We start from the raw sequence: 9,602 nt of genomic DNA on the forward strand, positions 1-9,602 counted from the left end.
ACACATTGCCCCCCCCCCACTTGGGACCATTATAGTGGCTATTTGTATTATTCCAAACGGTTGTTCAAGCCTTGCTTTCTACACGCGTATTACTTGTTATCTGATTAATTAAAAAGTTGTTTTCTCACCCCTACACCGACAAACATGGGGAGGCCAAGTGCAAGCGCGCCCCCTTCTGGCAGCTATAGGTATGGTCAGTGTTCAGAAGGAAACGAAAAACCATGTCAAAAGTGGTATCAAAATAGTTTTTATTTTACATTTGACAACATTGTCCAACTGCATGAAAACATTTTGCATATAAACCTTTAAAAACAAGGAGACAATGTTTCCATTTAGCAAATTGTACAAAAGAATCATTCACAAAAAAAACGTATTAAGTAAATCAAACTCATTTGCATCGTAATATTAACCAAATCACCAAAGCACAAGGGTAGTCTTAACGACAAATGTCAACAAATCCCTAAATCTTTCACGCACATACACACACTAGTCTGTTATTTTTTTTTCCTTATTAATTTTATTGTATGGCAATGTCTCCAATGTTTAGGCTCGTCAGTAGTCTTACTAGGCCACCACTTGAGTCAATATTCCACTAGTTTGTGCAAACCAGGCGACTCCTTGTGAAGTGGTTCCCCATTATTGTCGCTCTCTCCAGGTGGACTGGATATGTTAAGGCTTGAAATCTAAATCTTTTGAGGCTATTTATGTCCAACATGAAAGGCAAAGCGCTGCATTTTGGAGAATAATGACACAAGTAGTCAGAATGTAAACCACCTATATTCCAAATTGCTAAGCGTTCTGCCGCTAATATTAATATACTACTTTCGAGAATTTGAACATCTTGCATAAGCAAGCTTTTGGATAATTAGTAGCCATGTAAAGTAAATTGCAGTGGAAATCCTGACTGCACTTCTGCTATGAAATTCCCAAAACGTTTTTTTTTTTTTTTATGTAGGCCTAACATAATTATCTCATCAGGCGTATTAATCCCCATAAGTAAGAGACATTCTGGTTGTAGGAAGACAGTTCCATAGCTTTACAGCTTATGTAGGGGCATTCCAGGTCATTGGTGGACGCAAACGTTTAATTCTGCCAGTTTCCTGAGATAAATAAGCACATTTTTCAAGCTATAAATATTGAAGCACTAATGAGAATATGATCAAGTAAGCATCGCAATAGGCGTCTATGCAAATTAACTGGGAGTTTCGACAATAAAAAGGGCGCTAATAACCAACTGACTGGTAATGAAAAGGGCATTATATAAATACCAGGGTCAGGACATTGAATTTATTCTGAAGCAGCCCTGGATTCTTCCTTCTTGGTTGATTTCACAGTTTGGTGCAGTGTTTAAGACTCAGTTGGAAGGACACCCTTTTAAATCAATAACACTAAACATGACCAGCCTAACACAGAAAAATCAATCATCAACAACACTGGCTTCAACTGCAGCCTCGGTTTTCATTCAACAGTGCTTGCTGGAAGCCCTTTTATATTAAAAACAGAATTACGTGTCGGTTGTGTCGTTCATGCAGGTTCTGACGTCAATTGACTCGTCTGATAATTTCACTGTGACCACAGGACGTGGTGAAATGGCCCAAGGGTTCATGTCTGATTTGGTTTCGGATTAATTTCAGAGAACGGAAAGGACCAACTCTTGCATAAGCAAAAAAATAATACAACTGATATGCACGCATGCACAACAGTCTCGCATATCACAGGATTCCCTTACCACCATCGAGTTCTTGAAACCTAGGCCTGTTGGATATAAATCTCACCGATCCCCCTTGTTTGACCCATACTCCAAGACAGAACACCAAGTCACCCATTGCATTACTTACATCTGCATTCAAAAATATATAAGTTTCAACCAATACACAAACGTGCCATCAAGCATTTGCACTCAGAGCAAAAGCAAAATTAAGTGTTAAGGCTCCTTCTCTTGTTGAAAAAAGCCAACTAGTAAATCAATGGTTATGAGGGGATGGAGAATGAATGACGCAGCCACCTCATAACAGTCATACAGCACATAGCTCATTAGAATTAGTGTTACCACATGAAGTCCAGTTATGGGCACATAACCAACGACAAATTACCCTCGCCCCAATTTTTCTCTCCTAACAAAATGAAAGCTGTTCCAACGAAGATAATAAAAAAATGTCTGCCATTAACGCAAGCATAGCGAAGCAGGAAGTGCTCGTTAGCAGAAGTCCATTTCAGTAAATTCATGCCTCTGAGAACCTTTCCCTGGCAGACTCAACCTTCAATCTATTTTGAATATGGCATCCATCATCCCACTGAAACCACACGCTAAACATTTCTCCAAAGAGAATGTAGGAATTAACCAAAAGGAAATCATATGCGTCTCTCCGCTTTCACTCCTCCTCTTTCTCAGTCATTTTGAAAATCAAGACCAATAGCGTGTTGTCATTCGTCCCTTTAGCTGCAGAAGCCTCCCCCTCACCGATGAGGCCACATCGGCTGGCCCAGTGGGACGGCCCGAGCCATCACTGACCCTGGGCGTCAGAGTCCGTGTCGGTCGGCGGCGTGGGGGAGGGCCCCAGCTTGGCCCCCTCCACAAACATGTTGGGGATGTCCTGCCCGAAGTAGATCTTACTGTTGGTCGCTATGGACTGATACTTCATCAGCTCGATGTACTCGGGAGTCAACTTCAACTGTGGAGGGGAGAGAAAGCAGAGACAGAGAGCAATAGATAGAATGAAGTAGAGACGCAGAGACAGAGAGAGAGAGAGAGAGACACACACACAGAGACAGACAGACAGACAGACAGACAGACAGACAGACAGACAGACAGACAGACAGACAGACAGACAGACAGACAGACAGACAGAGAGAATGAAGAAGAGACAGAGACAGAGACAGAGACAGAGAGAGACAGAGACAGAGACAGAGACAGAGAGACAGAGAGAGCAATAGATAGAATGAAGAAGAGACAGAGAGAGAGAGACACAGTGACAGAGAGAGAGAGAGAGAGAGAGACAGAGACAGAGACAGAGAGACAGAGAGAGCAATAGATAGAATGAAGAAGAGACAGAGACAGAGAGAGACACAGTGACAGAGAGAGAGCAATAAATAGAATGAAGCACAGACAGAGAGAGACAGAGAGAGAGAGCAATAGATAGAATGAAGTAGAGACACAGAGACAGAGAGAGAGAGCAATAGAGATAGGATGAAGTACAGAAAAAGAGCAGGGGGGGGGGGGTGTTAGCATGTGATGGATTATAAACACAACGTTGAAAGGTTGCTTATGCGTGGAGTTCAAATTGACGCCATAGTTTACCGTGTTGGCTTCGGCGAACTTGGCGGCAGTGTAGTATTCCGCATCAGCCCTGGCCTTCTCCCTGGCCAGGAAGCCCGCGTCTGGAACAAAGGAGCAGTGTTGGGAGACGCCGCACATGACGACGCCGAGCCACCAGAAACCCCCCCCCCCCCCCCCGAGATGCGTGGTCCCGTACTGCTCACATAGGCAGAGGACAGCCTGGTGGCGGGGGCCGCGGTTCCCACTGGTTTGGTCAGCACCCCACCCCACCAACCCCCACTTTGTGAGCAGAGGAAATGCCGCCCACCCCTAAACACACGTCGTCCATCCCCAGTTGCTGGTAAAAGTTACGTATTGAGGGTTCTTCCCAGGATGTTTGCACGGGGGCCCAGGCCCTCCCACCTACTCGATTTCTTTAATATAGCTGTGTAAAAAGCAGAATAATGTAGTGAATTAAAACCTGTCTGGGTTTATAATGCGACATTGACAGGCTCGCTTTGCATTATCCCATATATAAATAAATAAATATATCGAGGGCAAAATATATCAGCAGCTCTACCTACGAATAATAAGGTATTGGGTAATGTACCAGGATTATTATTTCATTGCTAATGCCTCATCCAGTCATTTAAATTGGATCAGCAGTTAAAGCGTTTATTATTAGGGCATTTAGCAGACGCTTTTATCCAAAGCGACTTACATCGGTTAATACACACATTGACACACCGACGGCAGAGTCAACCATGCAAGGCGACAGCCAGCTCGTCGGGAGCAGTTAGGGTAAGTGTCTTGCTCAGGGATCCATCAACACTCAGCTAGGAGGAGCTGGGGATTGAACTAGCAACCTTTCGGTTACAAGACAACTGCTCTACCTCCTGAGCCAAGCCGACCCTTTTATCGTCCATCTCAGCGCCCTGCGACTCCCACTCCGGGAACCACTGGTTAAGGGCGTGTGGCTCACGGTCAGAAAAGGTACCGAGAAGCGCCCACTAAGTGCGCAGCCTGACCTCCTCCGTGCGCGAGAGGACTATCCCCTTCCTGATCAGTAATGATCTGTATCCGAGTTCCCTCTGAGTGGATTTGGATCAGAGCGTCTGATAGACGACTGAATCATAAATAGTTAAATGAGGACGCGCGAGGGCCGGTTGGGCTTTACCCTCTATCTGAGAGATCCGCTTCTCGGTTTCCTTCTCCATCACCTTCTGCTGGAAATGGATCTCCGCGACCTGGGCCTGCTTCTGAGCCTCTGCGTGGGGACAGTCACAGTAACAGAGAAGTATCATTCAGGGTGGTTTGTAGTACTAGAGATGGCGGCAGAGGGACATCGCAATAACACAAGAATGGCCGTTCCGACAATGTTGTCGAGGGGAAAAGTATAGCGTATACGTCAGGTGGAATGTAGTACAAAAGGTTATAGCTACCGATGATGGCTTTCTTCCTCTCAGTCTCGGCCTCCTTCTCCACCACCTTCTGAGTCTGAGCCGTGATGAGCAGGCGGGTCTTCTCCGCCTCCCTGTGGACACGAGGGCACAGAGTCCAAGCTTTAGCTTCGGCCTGCTTCGACACAAGACTCGTCACTAAGGACATGCGAGGTAGCGGACCCACTTACATGAGTTCAAAGTTCCTCCTGATTGACTCTGGGATCTTGGGTTTGGTCACTCGAACTGCCTAACGGTTAGAGAACGGGGTCGGTGCGACGGGAATCATTGGTTAGAGAGTTTAAAGATTGCATTGACAGCAGTTACAGTTTGTTGGTTTGGTTTACAGATAAGTCATGGTCTATTTATTTTATTTTGAAAATGAGTCACTTAAATGTAAATTTATCACCAGTTACCTGAATTGTGAGTCCAGGCGCCATTTCATTCAGATCCTTCTGCAAGGCAATCTTCATATTTTCATCAATGATATCTGCAAGCATAAAAACAAAGAAACACAGATAAACCCATTATTGAGTGACAGTACAACATAGAGCTGCATGCTTCATTTGGGCATGTGTATGTTTTGTTGTGCCTATGTCCACTCACCGAACAACTCAATGTAAACCTCCTGTAGAGTGTGAACGCTGCAGAACTGGTTGAGTTCATGGTGGATTTTGTTAAAGATGAGGGTTTTGTCGTAATCAGCGGTGTAGTTCTTCACTACTTCCACAACTACAGAAAGGGGAAGAAGCGAACACGCAGGAATTAATTAAGCTTTTGCTGAAACATGGGTTGTTTGTCTAAAGTACACAAGAACAAGAGCATACAAGGAGGGAAGAGAGCCATGCACAAAGAATGATTACACAATCTCTGTCCCAGTGGTTTGACTTTAGTCTTTGGTTGCTTTTCAATACCGAAGCCGGAATATAATACGGTCACAAAGGAGCATTTGGAATGTGCATGTAAACCTAAGTGACTTGAAAGGACATGTTATTACCACCAGCTGGGATGTGGATCAGACATTATAATCCATTTCACAATCTAGCCTCAAGTTACCACCAAGATCTATGACAAATAGATCAGTATACCAGTTGGGTCAGTCGCCTGGATAGGCAGAAATATCCATCAAATATCTGGATGGACACTGCGTGATCATGTGATCATGGCTAATCCACATCTCACCTGGTGGTAAAATAGGGGATCTTTAAGAGTAAAGGTTAAGAAGTCATTAAAGTTGCTTTTTGTGTAAACATGCTCTATACCTGCCGAGGGGACCAGCATGTTGACTACCTCTATCCTGTCAAAGTAGATCATCACACCACCACTGTGGAAAAAGGAAGACACCAAAAACATTGTAGACTCTGCTCCAAGTTCAGACTTCATTAGAAGCCTGACGCAGACTGGCCAAAACACTTACCTAGTTCCACATGGCACATTCTTGATTTCATCAGTCTGAAGCGTAGTCTGAAACCAGAGGGTGCAACAATGTCATCATGTAGCTTGCAGAACATAAACGGCTTTGCTTGGTGGCTCAAGCCAAGAGTATGTTTGGCATAGTGAGAATGTGAGGGCACCTGAACTGATCTGAAGGTAGTGATGAAGGGGAGCATAATGTGATACCCGGGGCCGTTGGGGGCAGTCAGCAATGCTCCTCCCCTTTCACAGACACACACACACACACACACACACACACACACACACACACACACACACACACACACACACACACACACAGTTAGTTGGTAGTACTCATAATAAAAGGTTATATGATATCTTGATACCATAGCATTGTTTGATTGTTCACCTGTCTGCATGCAATTTAGGTCGAATTGAAGTCAACTGCCATGAACAGTGGAATCTGAGCTGACTGGTTGTTTGTTCACATGCCACTAAAGTGAGCTATCCTGTTTTTAACCAAACTGCCGACATTATGCAACAAAGTAAAAAATACATGAGAAACACACAAGTATATTAATGGACCTAGACCCTGGACAAGAACAGTTAAATATAAATGAACAAGATAACTGCTGTGATAAAACACAATGCTTTAATACCTGTAATAAACCGCGAGATGTCCTTCTTCAATCTTATGAATGGATGAGTGGAGAAGGATGGCCATGAGTCCCGCTACTGTAGCCACTACTGCCCCTACGTGTGCCATAGTCATCCTCTGCTGCACTTACCTGCAGAGACGACAACATGACGAGTTCAAATAAACAAGCATGAAAAGAGTGAAGTGTCGAGTTGTTCAATGTGGCTAGTCATATGGGACTAGCCTCACATGTAACACCCAACCAATAGGGTAGAGCGTATGGTGATAGGATTAGGTGCAGTTTTGTTATCAACTGGTAAGGGTTTACTACTATTAACTACATCAGTACTCGAACCTGTGACGGACTAATTGTGCAACGATATGCCGTCCAGGCCATCTTTAAAGCATGCTAAAGTCGTACAACGAGAATGTGATCACTATATACTTTAAAGAGAGCCCTGCACAGCCTGCTAGCGTTCACTGTGTAGGTTAGCCTGTAACGTTAGCTCAATGGGTGCTACACAGTGGTCATTCACTGTGGCTAGCATAGCCGAGCAGTTACACACTTCCCTATATACTTGAAATACAAATTTAACGGACGAGCTAAACACGAAACGCTACTACAAAAGTATCAACTCACTGACAGTGGCGTTCAAGCCCCATGCTGCTATTATTAGAAATGCAGTAGTAATGTTACGATAGCATTGCGAGCTAGGGGCAACTAGCTCCAAGGAGCAGGTTCGGAAGTGAACGCTTCTTATCGATTTCTGTCCTCTTATTCGTCGATGACACTAAACCCGATGTTAAATAAGCGTTGTACAAACGTTTCTCTATTTATGAAAAGGTTGCACGTAAAAAGGCGTTAATTACCACTCCACTGGACAGTCACCTCTTCTCTCTGTATCATTCAGTTCACGACAGCCTGAACCCATCTCTCTACCGCCGCCTACTGACTCCTGCTTCTCCCCACTCTGTTCCAGTGTGGTCCTTCTTTGCTGATTTGGGTAGTCATTTGAAAGGGAAATAGTAATTTAAATTCTGAAAGTAATGTATCTGAAAGTTCCTATATGCTGCCGACTATTTACTATCATTTTGATCTATCCTATATGGCTGTAATCAAGGTTCCATTCTGTCAGTTTCCTTGTAACTAAAAACAATCCTCAATATACAAACTGACGGACGATAACAAACCAACAGGCATTCTTTATTTATGTAACATTTTGACAAACAAATCGGTATCTAAAGATACATTTTGCACATACAGGTAATACGTTTTGTCAGTCAAATTCTTGTTCTTCACTCCAACAAATAAATACAGCAGACTGGCATTACATTCAAACATGGAATTTAAAATATAAATCCATACATATGGTGCTAAATAAATGCATGATATTTTGAGTGTGCATCAGAAAGGATTGTGCCAGTGTATGGTTCTTCATATATTAAGATGAGCATCACCAGGCAGGCTTCATTCATTATATACAACTTTATGAGATCAGAGATTGAGCTTTTCCTGAATCATGCTGTATCCAACTCCAGTCCTCATCCTAGAAAATAAAAGGTGAAAGGGGGCTTTAGGGTTCATATTGATCAACCGAAGAGCGCTCTTGCCCATATTAAGTAAGGTTTCGAACAAAAGCCACAGAGGTACGACACTTTTCTTTACATGAGTACTGTATATGTCACATTAAATGGATACTGTATGTTTCATTACATGAATACTGATAACATTTAGTACTGTAAGTAATAATAAATGAAATTTATATAGCGCTTAATATGGTACTCTAAGACGGTACTGTACCATGACACTGTTTCCAGTCTCTTGAGTCGTGTCCTGAAGCAGAGAAGTCAGTTGACTGAGGTAATGCTGATTCTCTTCCAATAATTGATGAACCGTCTCACTGCAAGACCAGCAGCCATAAGATAAACACATCTCAAGGCTCCGCTCAAAGAACATTCTAGATCGATAGGTATTCACAGACACCAAGAGAAAGGTTTTCCATTAATGTTGGCGGGCTTACCTTGCAGTTGTCTTGGGAACAGTTGGTAGTGACTGAGGTTCTGTCTGGGCCTAACAACATTATAAAATAGTTAATATCTAGTAATATAGCAGAACGTTTTTGCTAAAGTCAACAATCAAAGTATATGTTAGCTATAAGAGCAAACGAAATGGTACTTCACAAGCAAAAATCTGAACACATATGGAGCAGTAATACTATTAACAAGAAACAACATTATGGTTTTACAGCTTCCATAGCAATGGCCTTTGTACTTCATATATGACGAAGTGAGGGAGTTTTATGTTAAGTGAATTTTATTGGGGGTCAGTGGACTCACCCTGGCAATCTTCAACAGATACCAGAACTCTTTCTGTCGCTTCATTTGCATCTGCATCACTGTCGTCTCCGCTGCCTTGATGCTCTCTACCGCCCCCTCCAGCTTAGGGAACAGATCGACGATGCGTTGTTTACACACCAGTATGGTGCTGTTGACGACAAGAGAGCCAAAAACAAAATCAGACATGTTTTCTGGAAATTGTGTAAAGGAGCATTGCATAGGTTTTCTGTTGTTGGGCCTTCATGCCAACAAGAAGACGACACGTTGGTTAAATATCATCACATTTCTCAATTCGGATGCCATGCAAGCTTAGTAGTAATGGTTTCCTTCAAGTCAATTCAGAGCCCATTTACAGTTCGCTGAAGTTACTACTCAGATAACAACAAAGAGAAAACGTACATACCAGATACATAATTATGTGCGCATTAAGTTTATCCCTCTATTACATGACTTAATAAAACAAATATTATATCAAATATATATATAGTTTTTTTTTCTTCTCAGAACTTTCGTATTAGAACTTTAAGATACGACATAT

At 42.9% G+C, this 9,602-nt stretch overlaps 2 protein-coding genes across 4 annotated transcripts in view; both read right to left on the reverse strand.

The window, feature by feature from the left end:
- Positions 1-231: 231 nt before the first annotated feature.
- erlin1 (ER lipid raft associated 1) lies at positions 232-7,712 on the reverse strand. The gene is made up of 12 exons (XM_030379183.1): positions 7,598-7,712; positions 6,750-6,878; positions 6,270-6,351; positions 6,113-6,159; positions 5,958-6,019; positions 5,302-5,427; positions 5,112-5,185; positions 4,887-4,945; positions 4,699-4,790; positions 4,434-4,523; positions 3,299-3,378; positions 232-2,672 (listed from the first exon to the last, which is right to left on the reverse strand). The coding sequence occupies exons 2-12, from the start codon at positions 6,860-6,862 to the stop codon at positions 2,505-2,507; spliced, it is 993 nt and encodes a 330-aa protein (XP_030235043.1). The 5' UTR covers positions 6,863-6,878; positions 7,598-7,712; the 3' UTR covers positions 232-2,504.
- A 193-nt stretch (positions 7,713-7,905) lies between these two features.
- LOC115559953 (inhibitor of nuclear factor kappa-B kinase subunit alpha) overlaps positions 7,906-9,602 on the reverse strand; it is a 9,275-nt gene continuing 7,578 nt past the window's right edge. For 2 of the 3 annotated variants that reach the window (XM_030379182.1, XM_030379180.1), the window contains 4 exons: positions 9,065-9,212; positions 8,749-8,798; positions 8,529-8,628; positions 7,906-8,274 (listed from right to left, as the gene is read on the reverse strand). In XM_030379182.1, the coding sequence (XP_030235042.1) occupies positions 8,215-8,274; positions 8,529-8,628; positions 8,749-8,798; positions 9,065-9,212 (358 nt within the window). In that variant the 3' untranslated portion in view covers positions 7,906-8,214. The remainder of the gene's footprint in view (positions 8,275-8,528; positions 8,629-8,748; positions 8,799-9,064; positions 9,213-9,602) is intronic. The other variant, XM_030379181.1, reaches the window with a different exon arrangement.

Source organism: Gadus morhua, chromosome 15, assembly GCF_902167405.1.
Source record: "Gadus morhua chromosome 15, gadMor3.0, whole genome shotgun sequence".
NCBI lineage: Eukaryota > Metazoa > Chordata > Actinopteri > Gadiformes > Gadidae > Gadus > Gadus morhua.

Bases quoted from the DNA above. Each gene is read 5' to 3' on its own strand.
- erlin1 (XM_030379183.1), bottom strand. From the start codon at position 6,862: ATGACTATGGCACACGTAGGGGCAGTAGTGGCTACAGTAGCGGGACTC. The intron at 6,352-6,749 runs GTATTAAAGCAT...TGTCTGTGAAAG, and splicing joins CATCTCGCGGTTTATTACAG to GGGAGGAGCATTGCTGACTG. The intron at 4,946-5,111 runs GTAACTGGTGAT...TCTAACCGTTAG, and splicing joins CGCCTGGACTCACAATTCAG to GCAGTTCGAGTGACCAAACC.